The sequence below is a fragment of the Strix aluco genome, chromosome 1, assembly GCF_031877795.1.
Source record: "Strix aluco isolate bStrAlu1 chromosome 1, bStrAlu1.hap1, whole genome shotgun sequence".
NCBI lineage: Eukaryota > Metazoa > Chordata > Aves > Strigiformes > Strigidae > Strix > Strix aluco.
Genome location: NC_133931.1, coordinates 37,838,927 through 37,851,991, shown reverse-complemented (window position 1 = coordinate 37,851,991; position 13,065 = coordinate 37,838,927). Strand labels below are relative to the sequence as shown.

Below are 13,065 nucleotides of genomic sequence, written 5' to 3'. Positions count from 1 at the left end.
AAAAGTGTACTTGCATTGACTACACAAATGTTTCTTGTAAATATATGCAACTTTTATTTAACAGTAATTACTTACACTTCCTACTTTGTGACCCTCCTACTTGTTCTTTAAGAGCATTTTAGGACACGTGGTTAAATAAATGCTGTTATAAACTACACAGCCAGTCAAAGAACTTTCAAAATCACCTTCTGTGTTATAAAAGGATACCTGGTCTTTCTAACTATTTGTTGTTATCAAAATAATGGAAGTTTCTTCATATTTCAGAAGCTAGTGCATAATTCTGGCTACTTCTAGGCAATCTATTTGTGATCAAATGCAAACATCTTCCACCACCAGCTAGTACTCATCAGGCATCTATTAGATTACATCTAATCTCTGCTATTCAAGGCTTTTTATTATTATTAATTTTAAGTCATGGGTATATAAAACTATTTTGGCCATTTCTACCTCTATGGAGGCAGAAACCTTTTACATAAGTTAGAGTTATGAATCATTAGTGTATGTACTGCCACAGGTACAAGCTCTATACAAAAATAAACCTCTAAAGTTACACATATCCTTTAAGTTTTATATATATTGACAATAAATAGTAAAAGAATCTCTAACTTTGTTTTTAAAAGTCCTCAAAATTACACTTCATTGTTCTTTAAAAAAGAAACTTAAAGCCTTTCCTTCCCTCCGGTCCAGTGTCAAGACAGCAGCTTTGAGAGGGGGGGAAGGGGGATTTTTGGTTTGGAAGGAGTGGTGATGTATTAAAGTGAACTCCTACACAGAAGCATGAAGGAAACAATCACCCAAAGGGCAGAGGTAAGAAATGTTTTGGTGCCATGCCACCTGCCTCAGGTTCATCAATGAAAGGCCTGGAGAGCAAACAAAGCAGACAGACAGTAGCTTCTGCTTTCACGTGAAAAGGAGGCAATCAGGAAAAGAATGGTCCAAGTGCTGCTTTTCTTTCAATGTAAAAGCCAGTGTTAATAATTTGAACGCAGAATTTTGTTTTGAGCTTTACAATACAAGGCAGGATTCAGGGATGGAGATCAAACTTATCTCCTCTTCTTTTCCTTTCTGCATCTAAGCCACAAACCTAAAGATCCTCCAAACATCACTAACCATCACAGTCTGTTTTGCCCAGTGTTAGACACAATTTTAAAGAAGAAAACTATTTCTCTTTACAGCAAAATTTCTAAGCACTTGAGATCTATTTATATGCATAATTATGCACACATAATCACACAAAATAAAGTGTCATGTCTTAAATCACAAGTGGAAAACATCTAACTGTCTCATTTCACTGCAGGTGAAGAAAATTTTCATCATACTTCTCAGGCACTTAGGCAGTCTTTACCCAGCTTTCAAACTTCCAAGCAAATGCAGCTGTCCTATTCTAGCAATTTCACTTACAGCCGTTATAAAGCTCTGTTTCCATTTCAGGATAATGAAAACAGAGGTTAATTTATTCCTATCCACTTTCCCATACACTACACAAGATCCAGTACAGCATTCTTGCAGACGTCACAGTCCATTAGCCAAATGAAGCGCACAGAGTTAAGACTCTGCATTTTCCTGCTTTCCTGAGTTGCAGAAAAAACCTGTGATTTTATGACAGCTGCTGCACTCTTAGTCTATGCAACAGCACCACCCAGACCTTTATACACACTGTTATAACCTGCCTGCAAGGTTGCTTGCCAGGCATACACAGGTCTGTTAGTTTTACACACAACAGAAGCACACCTTTGCAAAAAAAAACTTCATTTGAAAGGGCATTCTTATTACCTTATTACCTGCACTAAAAGTACACTGTTTTGTGCAAGCATATCTGTGTTAATTTGTAGCACAGTTTTAAAATTAAAATATAATGTGAAGCTACCAAAAAAATCAAACCAGTGCCACACTACTTATATTTAACATACAGATTTGAAACTTTGTAAGTATACCCTCACTATTCAACTGGACAGCTGAGCCCTGTAGTATAAAATGTGATTTAACATCTTTAGTAAACCCCAAATTTTTATCTCAATTTGAAAGTCTAAAAGTATCTTCTTCCCAGTTTCTCTCACACTGCAAAGCTGTGCATTGCAATGTTGAAGCACGATGGTCATTCAAACATTCCTGACAACTAACTGCAATGTGAATTTATGCTCAAGAGTCCCACATTTACATCTTTTTTAAACCTATCTCCCTCTGTGTTTAAGAGCAAACAGAAAAGAGGGCTTGAATAAACCCATTTATCTCAAGGGTGGGTATTTTCAATCATCTTAAAAATATCTTAAATTTTTTTCTGACACAAGAAATACATGAAATACAAAAAAATTGAAGAGCACTCGACAGCAGGCATTACCCATTTGAACAAAATCAAGTATTAAATAGCATAACATCAGTAACCACATCATCTCATACCACATTAGCACACAGGACAGAGTACCAGAAATGGGGGGGGGGGGGGGGGGGGGGGGGGAGAACAGAAGTAAAACATTCTGAACTGAAATCGACAATTAAAAAAAAAAAAAAGCCCACAATAATCATGCCCCTAGATGTCTTAATAAAAGACTCTCTTGGTTTTGGTAAAATACAATTCTAAACTGGGATAAAAGACAAGAAAAACCACCCAAGCATGACAAAACAACTACTTAGATAATACAATTAGAATGCAACCTGTTTAGCAGAAAAATTAAATAACAGTAGAACAGAACAAGAACAGCATACCTGCAAAAAACAGAATGTGAGCTGGTAAAACAGGCAGCCATGTGAGTTTATCAAAGCAGACAGGGGCTACTGTCCACTACTTTGGTCAAGTGCAAATCTGTTTTTCAGGCTTGGGTTTGTCTTTTTATTTTAACATCTACTCGAGATGCTACTGAAAAACTGTTCTTTACTAAACCCCCCCCCCCCAAAAAAAAAAAAAAAATCACAGGAGGAAAACAAAGATTAAAACAACTGAGCAGAAAGATATTTTGGGAATCTAATCGAACATTGCAACCAAATACATTACTGCTTTGGGATCTTTCACTAGCATGAGTACATTTGATCACAGCTTAGAGAAGAGCTACAAGTGGCCCCTTCAGAGAATAAACACCATAAGAATGCAGCAATGATCGCTCAGTTCAGGAAGTTTGGGCAATTTATTATTCCTGAAGATGCAAAAAAACATCAGTGGGCAGGTGACCAAAGTGAAATTCCCTCTCAAAAGGAAAGCTCTACTTGTCATTTTTGGGTTTTCACACACACACAAACAGCACTTCCACAACACACTAAGTACACAAGCTTCTTGGTAGAAAGTTTAAAAGTACAAGCATAGTTTCACTTACAATTCCCATAAAATCAAGTGTGACTTTATTAAAGAGAAAGGAATTTCCAAAATAGAATTATCCTTTTTGCAGTTTAAGACGAAGCATCCAGTGTGACCGCCTTTTACAAACTCCTGAAAAGCAGAGGCAGATGTAAGACATCTCTGAAACAATTTTTGCTTGAATTAAAACACATTTTTGGAAAAGAATGAGTGATATGAAGATCTGCAACATCAGAGAATAAAACCAGCCCACTCTTTTCCTACCTGTGTCTAAACAGAAGCAAAAGACTTAAGCTTGATTCTTGCACTGTTTTTTTCAGTCTCTAATTCATATGGCTCTTCAAGCATGTCTCAATAAAACCCCACGCACTGTGGAAACCAGGGGTGACACTACTCTAAAAGCTGTATCAGGTACAGAGTTAGTGTAACCTCCACATTCCCTACCCAAGCTTCAAAGCTGCTCTTGACTACAGCATCATACTAAGAGCTGTGATTCCTCAAGACTTCAAGTTCTTTAGAGCTCCTGCTTCCCAACTAAAACCTCATCATCTACTAATAGGTCTACACTGAAAACTAAAATGTAGAACTTCAAATTAAAGAAAAATAATAAACAAAATCAAACCCAGAAACCCCCAAAGAAATCCAAGCAAAATTTCCAACACCAAGAAGAATACCTGAAAGCTAAGACCATGGACACAGGGGAAAGAAGCAACATAAAGAAAGGGAAAAAAAAAAAACAAAATTTGTCAATATTTATCAATTCAAATGAAATTTTATCAAGCCTTTTCCTACCAGTTTGGCAGTTTTTACTTCTAATCATGTAAAATTAAGAACCGAAGAACACAGGAGTTATAGAAGACTAAAATGTGGGGAAAATGCCTTATCATCTATCCCAAAAAACTTAAAACTGGTAGAGGGCTTGCTCTTTAAGAAAAAAAATTAAAATCTTTCTCAAATCCTTGCTGACTGGCATTTTCGTTCTCACTCACGTCACGTATCAACTACTACACTACCTTGCCTGGGATCAGCATTAGGCCAATACACTAGTAATTACCTAGGTCATCCTTGTAACAATGCTGGCACAGTTGCAGGTGTCTTCCAGTCCTTTGGAATTTTCTCAGTGTCCTAAGATTGATTAGAAATCAATAAGGGAGTTCTGCCAGGTATTTCAAACTCTTTGGATTTGACAGGCCTATTTTTAGCAGCTCTTTTACATTTATACTCAAAATGGCAAGTATCATATAACATGTATCATCTACCTTATCCCTCAAAACAGATACTTTTAATAAACACTCCCCTGCATTCCATTAAGATATCTATAAAATATATTGGGGGGGGGGGTGGTGGTGTTTGGGTTTTATTTTTATTCTGGCATTTTTCATAGAAACAAAGCACACCAGCTATGATTTGTTCAGCTGTCCTTGTACAGTATTTCTGTAAAATCCCACAGAAGTATTTTATGTTTTCCCTGGTTGTTTGGAGACTTTCTGTATTTGTGTGATTTTTCTTAAAGGTTTGGTTTGCCTAACAGTAATCTATAGTTTCGTCTACTATCTACTTATGTAAAGCACATGGTAATAACTGCCAGCTATGCAGAGAGTAGTTCTTGGTCTGTATCCATCTGACTAGCACTGTTAGATCATGTATCTTTGGCTTTCAGACACACAGAGTAGAGTTCTGCCTCCTTTAACAGATTAAAATTATCAAGCTTCTTACTCAATTTTGTCTATTTCCTTGATACCTCCCTCCTTCTTCAAAATCTGCAGAGCTGTGTTTCCCAAGTCACTTCAGCCTCTGATGCTCCACTGACAGTAGCTGTCCTTCCCAGACAAAAATACTTTCTCCCGGCAAACCACTAATTTACACATCACACAGGAAAGCTCTCTGGCTTAATGCAAAAAACACAAAACTCCCTCCCCCTGCCTATTCGAGTCACCAATCTACCACTGGCTATAGCAGAACTGAATGAGAGTCACGTGCAAACTTGCTTGTCTGGCTTTCCAGGCTCCTGGCAGCATTTGTTTACTTTAAAGTACTAATTAATCAGCAACTTGATAAAAATATCAACACCAATGAAAAACCCGAAACCGACAGGTAGGTGCCCCAAAAGAAGACAAGGCTTCCTCATCTCGCTCTTTTTGAGTTCATGATTTCTGCCAGGAGTTTCGCCAACAACAGGGAAGAGAGGCTGACCCAAACACCACTGGCTGATGCTTCCCTCTCTATAAACACCCATGTGACAATCCTCCCTGACAACTAAACAAGTTAGCATATTTACCAACATATTATCAAAATACTAGCTCAATACCAATTCTCTGAAGTACTCCAGAAAAGGTCTGGAGTGCACATCTGACGTCAATGGCCAAGCTAAATTTTTTTCAATTGTATATGAAAACATCACATCAGAACATACACTGTTATTATCCTGAAAAAATGAAACAGTGGTTAACTAGAGACAAGAACCAAGAGAAGAGAGGAAAAGATGACAATTACAGGAATAATATACCAGCAGAGGGTACAGAAGAAGATCAACTAGAACAAAACCTCACAAAACACTAAAGATATTTCATTATAAGAAACAGATGCACTCTGGTCACAAGGCAACAACTTTTCGTTTTAAGCTTCAACATTCCAATTAGTGCTCTAAGATACGCTGCATAACAGAGGTATTTAAAAGCTGACCAGTGTCACAAAGATGTGTTGAAGTCTTTCAAGATCAGATTTTAAAAGATCCTGGAAATCAATGTTAAAACTTTCAAAACATCACAGGCTTTAACTGAGGATGTATTTCAGGTTAAAGTGAAAGTTCCACCTAAAAAAATAGCATTTTTTTCCTTCCAAGACAAAAAGTAAATATTTGATACTCGTTCTCCATTATAAGGTTTTTCCAACTCAAATGCAATCTACCTTGTTTTCTACAAAAGTGTTTTCATGTGCACCCTCCCAACCATCTCCTCTCTCAAGGGAGATTAAAGCTTGTCAGCATTGCCATCCTATGCAGCCAAGAACTGATTTACATTTAAAACAATAAAAATTCCCACTATACACAACTTCTCTTAAATTAGCCCCATAAATTCAACACAAATGCCACTTTACACCTCAAATGCAGAAGGCAACCTGGAAAGCAGTTTATGGGGCCAACCAAACCTTACTGTTACTAAGTCAAGTTTTAAATCTTTGCAAAAGTAGGCAAGATCTTAAATCACACTGAAACCCTGCTAATTAAAGCCCAAGCTTAGCAAAGCAAGCAAGAGGAGGGAAGCGCAGCTGCAGATTTTAGGGATACGTTGGAGTTTTTTTTAAAATACACATCTTGGTTTATCCTAGCAAAAAATCCCCATTTATCCTGCTTGCTTACTTCAAAATAAGTGTTTCAAAAGAACAATTACAACCAGCAAATAAATTCCGTATGGACAATGGTGACTTGTATACTGTGAAAATAAATGCCTATAGCACATGCAGACAACAGACAATGGTACAATACTGATCTCTTTGTATTGAGCATAGAAAAGACTCCAAAAATTCTGGGCTTCGGCTTCTAAAAAAAGGGTAAGTAATTTTGATGAAAGATGGAAGGTAGTCTACAGAGAACAGCATTATCTAAAATACAAACAGAAATTTAGCTCATCCAACACTTCTCCAGCGAAACTAATTCCAGAGGAGTAACGTGATAATGATCTTCAAAATGCATTTGTAACTGTTCGTTAGAACAGTTTAGGAAGGTTTTTTTTCAATGCAACCAGCATCTCCAACACGTATATGCATTTCTGTATTGACCATTAACCTTGATTATTCTGATAATAGAACATGATTATCTATACATGCAAAGGACACAAGAAAATTAAACTAGGAAGGGTAAAAAGAGGCAGAAAAATTTATGCAGGTGAGACCTTCCCAGACCGTTTACAAATCTGCGTAGGTAAAGATATAGATGAATCTTCCCACCTCTGGGGGTGAGTCCTACTCCAAACATTACCTGTTTTCAGAACATGTAGGATTCAGTGCTTAATTATATCCTGCTGCTTCATCATCCTACACGTGCAAGTAATGGCAGCACAAACTGAACAGAGCTGTTATTTTCACACTGCATGAGACCTACATGATCCAGCAGGATCTTTGTGTGACAGACTAAACAATCCCAGGAGCACCGGAGAACCTTTTAAAATTAAGTTTCAGCCCTCTTCAGTCTGTACTTCCAGAATTCCGAGCAGCACATGCACACTTTTCTTTGAAGTACATACTAAGTACGTATCCTTATCATTTTACATTATTTGTGGTTTGGAGTTTTACAGAAGACTCCTGATTCGCAGTTGAACTAGCAGCCTTTACACAAGCAGGGAATTTTGGTTTGATCATCTCGGTCTTTCTATAAACCACTTTTCCAGGCAGCCAAACCCACACCTCAGATTCTGACAAAGCACTAACGGTTTTTGTTCAGTCTATAAAAACTTTACATTCAGCTGAAGAATTTTTTTTCCCCAAAACCTTTTATGGACTATGCATAATGCAGTATATTTGCTGTAAAGTTTCCTAGACTGTAATATGGCTGAAAACCAATACAGACACAGCAGTGCAGGGAACTGACTGGGAAGGGAACCTTTAAATCTAATCCTGCTGTCAGCTTGATGCTCTCTGCAAGCGGACAATTTTAAAGATAAACTCATTCCTTACATAGATTAAGAGTAGCTGCTATGCAAGTAAACAATACAATCTTCTAAATTAGCTCTATTTCATTATTTCATTGACTAGAGAAAGAAATGTTATATTTTTTACATACAGAAAATGTCTTTCAGAAAGGACAATGTTACATGAAAAAATACATTAAACTTGGAGTCCACTATTCTGTATTAATCCAGACACAACCTGGTGAATCTTTAGATTTAAGATCTGAGTATCAGGCTTAATTTCGTTCCTGTTAAAAAAAAACGAAGAACATCTATAATTCAAGTTGCAATATTTAAGTCATATTTTGCTTTCTTATCTTCTAATAGCCCAGAAAAATGGTCATGTGAGAAGGACCTCATTTTAACACCTGTTCAGAGGTCAGACTGCCACAGTAACATATACCAGGAATGTTGCATGCTTTTTCTCCCTCGGAATTCACAAATCACAAATAGATGAAGTATAATCTTAATGGAATGCAACAGCACAGGTTTGTGAGAAAATATAGAGGGATTAAAAATGACAAACAGGATAGTCTTAAAGATTCTTAAAATAGTTCTTGTCAACCTCAATCTAAAAAGCAGAGTTTTAGTTTGTTTGCCTATTGTACAGGAATATCATACTTCTGGTCATTGCTTGCTTGTTTCTGAAACACTTCAATAGCAGCTCATCTTATACAAACAACGTAAAACAATAGAAATAGTGGGTTTGAAAAAAAAACCAAAAAATTTCAAAAAAAGAAACAAAAAAAGAGTCTGGATTAGTAACAACTACTAGTTAGAATACTTGATATACTAATAGTAAGCAACATTTTTACTACAGTCATGCAGTTGGAAAAAAAGATCTTAATGGCAGTTTTATATTACATCAGATAATTTCAGTGAAGACTAATCAATTAAATATTCAGACAGAAAAAAATATATTGATTTGAGGATGTGTAATTACTGCCATGATTTTAAAAAGCCACCTTTAACAACCACTTTTTAGAATCCAATAAAACTTCAGAGTTAGACTTTGCCAGAGCTAACTCCGAATTGAACTTAATGCTAAATTACTATTTTACTGATGTTTTATCATTAATGTTGTTGCTCTCTAAAATAAAGCACTTTCTTAGGAATAAGAAGTCTGTACTCCTTGCTTAAGGTGGCAAAGCAGCAACCAGTTGAAGAGTACTCTCCAACAGATGCTAGATGGAGAGAGCACAAGACGTGCATCCTACTTCCAATTCTGCTATGAAAATCACAGCTCAGCTTTAACACCCAGTTGCCCCACATGTGAAATAAGGATATTTACTTTCCTCTGACAAGTTTTTTATAGTTAGATATGAGCACTACTCTATTCAAGAGTTAAATATTGCCACTTTTGAATTAGGAGTCTATCACACACAAAACCAGATAATGGACCATACTAGACTTAACAATCACCAACTATATTTTGTTGTGCCACAACCTAAAAAAATGGATTTCAGTAAGACTCTATGGTAATTAACACCATGTTTGGTATTTTTCAAGTTCCTGAAGCCCTTCTATATACATTAGCTAATACACACTTATCTTGTATTTCTTTTTCCCTTGCTTCACTGGCTTTTATACCCGCACACCATATTGTTTTCCTATTTGAGCCCCAATCATGCAATCAGATACACAGGAAAAGGTTTCAATGAAGCTGTAGCATAGAAATCATTGAAATGTGTGCTTGGAGGTCTCCTTGGACAAATCACTTTACAAGATAAAAGATGCAGATTGCACAGCCTAGAGGGCTTGCTTTATAATCTGTGTAACACAGTGGAGCCACACTTGGAGGGATCTGGATGATACCCAAGACAGATCAAGCTACTGAAATAAAGTACACAGAAATACAGGACTAATACCAGTGTCTTAACTCTATGGATGACATGCAGGCTGGGTATAAATTCAGTTTAATAAAACAGAGAAATGTTTTCTTATTTCTAACTTGAATACACACTCTAAAGTCAGCAGAAAGGCCAAAGGATTATCAGTTTATTCCCATCTGCCTAAATCATAAGATTATTATTAATAATTCTAGTGGTGAGTGAGAAATGTAAAAAAAAACTCTTTCCAATCTATTTGAACGATTAAGAAATAAATAGTTGAACTACTGCCATTTCTCCCCCTCCATCTGTCAGGGTCCTTCACAGACAAAGAAAACAAGACGATTGTTCTTTTTTTTTTTTTTGAATTGGAAGTATTATAAAAGACAAATGAATAGAATGACAGAAGAACAGCTTGAAATTACTTATACTCATTTTTAAAACAAGTTTCAGTTTAATATTCTCTCTTCAAACAAATCCATTTAAACTGACATTATTACTGTACAAGATCAAGATAATTATCTCCAAAACCAGAAACAATTACACAAGGATGGGAGGGCCATAATCCATTTATATATTATTTAAACAAAGCAGGCCTTTCTCCAGAAGTCTTTCAGTAAATACGTCAATATTTTGCCACACAGGCTCAAACCCTGCCTGTATGCATTATGCCAGGATTTTAAAGTCCGAGTTCTCCTTTTCTGCCGCCTGTTACTGAACGTGTGCGGATGCTTTGAACTACCCAGCCCCAGTACTTCCGTCACACTTGCAGACGAGGTGGTATTGACACAGCTGCACTACGAACCCAACACCCCTCTACAGCCCGGAGCAGACAAACATTCCCACACCTTCCGTGGCTGCACCAGCGCTGCCACGCGCGGAGGAAGCTCCCTTCCTCATCAGCTGTTTCTCCACCAGTAACGACAGGGCTCTCCCTCGCACATCTCCTGGACCATCCTCTCCCTCTCTGTCCTGTCTCCCCGGAGGCCTACGTCCCCGCTCCGAAGGGCCGCCAGCTCCAGACGTGGCCTGGTGTCATTGTCTCTCGCTTTCCACCACCCCCCTCCGCTTCCTCCCCCGTCCCTCCTCCCTCCCCGCTGCCTGTCACCTGCTCCCTCCCCGCCGGCCGTCTGCTTCCAGGTCAGCTCAGCTCAGCTCGGCGCCTCCGTCTCTCTGCCTATTCATCCTGCGAGCGGGGAGGAGGAGGAGGAGGAGGAGGTGGAGAGCCCGCCGGGCGCCGCAGCGCCCTCACCGCCACCGTCGGCCAGGGGCAGTGCGCGGAGGGGCCGCTCTCGGCAAGGGGCGAAGCTCTCCCCTCAGCCCGGGGGCACGCAGGCAGCCGGGAAGGCTTCGGGCTAAGACGACGACGAGACCTCGGCCTCCCTGCGCACCCGCCCCGAGTCTCACACAGCTAACCAGATCCTCCACTCGATCCCAAAACCTGTGCCACGGCTCAACCCGCAGCCCCACCTCCCGCCGGCCCTTCCCCTCCGGGCAGCCCCCTCTGCCCCTCTATTTCCCCAGAGAGACCCCAAAGCGCCTCTTCTCTCTCCCTCCCCCCCTCCCCCGCAACACAAACGCGCACCAGGTAATGGGGCAAGGCGGCCCCGGAGCGCACCCCGACCCCTGCCCGCCCCGGTGCTGTCCCCGCCGGCCGCCCCTGCCCGCCCCGGGCCGCGCCTCACCTAGGGCCACCTCGCAGGCTTTGCGCAGCTGGGAGTGATGCGCCTTCTTCACCTCCTTGTCGGCCAGGATCTTCTCCAGGGCCCGGGTCAGGAACATGTTTTTCGTCTTCTTCCCTTCATACATGGGCGCGATCGAGCCGGGAGAGGAGGAGGGGTGGGGTGGGGAAGGGAAGGGAAAGGGAGAGCCGGGCACCGGCCGCTCCCGCCGGGGGAGGGCTGCGAGGGGCCGGGGCAGGCGGCGAGGCCGCGGGGCCGGGCCGAGGCAGGCGCGGGGGAAGGGCTCCCTCAGAGGGAGGGCCGCGGCGTCCCGACGCCCGCTCGGAGGCTCCCCCCGAGGGGAGGCTGGGGTGGGCCCGGGCGGCGGCGAGAGCCAACCCCCGCTGCTGAGGGAGGACGAAGCCTTCGCCTTCCTTCGCCTTTCCCCCCCCGCCCCCGCTGCGTATGTGCGCGGACAGCGCCCGCGACGCGCTCAGTCCCCGAGCCGCCCCCGGCCCGCACCCGCCTCCATTAGCACCGGCAGCAGCAGCAGTAGCGGCGGCGGCGGCAGCAGCGGCGGTAGCAGCAGCAATAACCTGCCCTCGCCATGTTGGAAGGAAACGACGTCAGGGCCGCAGCCGCACGGCTGTGGAGCGGGAGGAAGCGGCGGCCGTGCCCCGGGCGGGCGGGCGGAGGGACGCGGGCGGGGGGGGCGCTCGCCTTCTGCCCGCCCCGCGGGCACGCTACAGGTAGAGTAGACCCGCGGGAGGCAGCGGAGAGGGAGGTACGGAGATGGCTGCTGCCACCTGGGAGCTGGCTGAGGAGGAGGGGCAGGGCTTCCCTTCCGGGCCACCAGCACTAGGAGGGGGAGGAAGGCTCCCCCGGGAAGCGCCACCTGCCCCTGAGGGGGGGCGCTCCGGCGGGCGTAGGGTGAGAGGCTGCCTCGGAGAGGAGCTGCCGTCCCTCCGCCGGCCGCGGCCTCCCCTGGCGGGAAGCCCACGGGCCTCTGCCTCACGGGAGGAGCCAGCACCGAGGGAGGAAGGAGCGCGTCAGGGTGCGGGGCGGGAGTGGGCAGCGCGGTGCCCGCCGCGGGGGTGCTCCCGCAGTCCCCCCTCCGCCCGCGGGGCGAGCTGGGCCTCGCCTCCGCCGTGGGGGAGCGGCGCCTGCCGTGAGGCGGGCCGGCCTCCCTCCCTGCCGCCCGCCGCGCTCGGGCGTGGGGTGAGCCCTTCCCCCGAGGGTCTTCATGGTGCCCCTTTCCTGTCGCCTTCATCCTCTGCCTTTAAAACAGACACCCCGCATTTCCTTGCCATAGTACATGCACTAGGAGTACGAAGCATTAAAAAAAAAAAATTGCACCTTCATTATAACTAAGCAGTGATTTCTGTGTTTTGTTATTTTATTAAATTGTTACACATTTTTGTAAAATTGTTGGGTTTTTTGCTTGCGTTCTTTGGCCTTTTCCCTCCCAGAGTGCTAAAGGGTAATTTCCTCACCCTTGGTTCAGGGCCAAGAAAAGTTCTGGCTGACTAGCTAACTGGTAAGCAGCAAAAACACAGTAGGGCAAGTTTTTGTCCTCAGAGGTAGTACATCAGTATTTAAAAGTAGATTATGGCACTAGCTGAAGC

The 13,065-nt window shown here is 42.5% G+C and overlaps 1 protein-coding gene across 4 annotated transcripts in view; it reads right to left on the bottom strand.

Moving 5' to 3' along the window:
* ARFGEF1 (ARF guanine nucleotide exchange factor 1) overlaps positions 1–12,341 on the bottom strand; it is a 100,742-nt gene extending 88,401 nt beyond the window's left edge. For 2 of the 4 annotated variants that reach the window (XR_012622408.1, XM_074817705.1), the window contains exon 1: positions 11,465–12,341. Coding sequence is in view for 3 of the 4 variants with exons in the window: in XM_074817705.1 (XP_074673806.1) it covers positions 11,465–11,588 (124 nt within the window). In the remaining variant the exon portion in view is untranslated. The remainder of the gene's footprint in view (positions 1–11,464) is intronic. The other 2 variants (XM_074817688.1, XM_074817696.1) reach the window with 1 other exon arrangement.
* Positions 12,342–13,065: the final 724 nt, after the last annotated feature.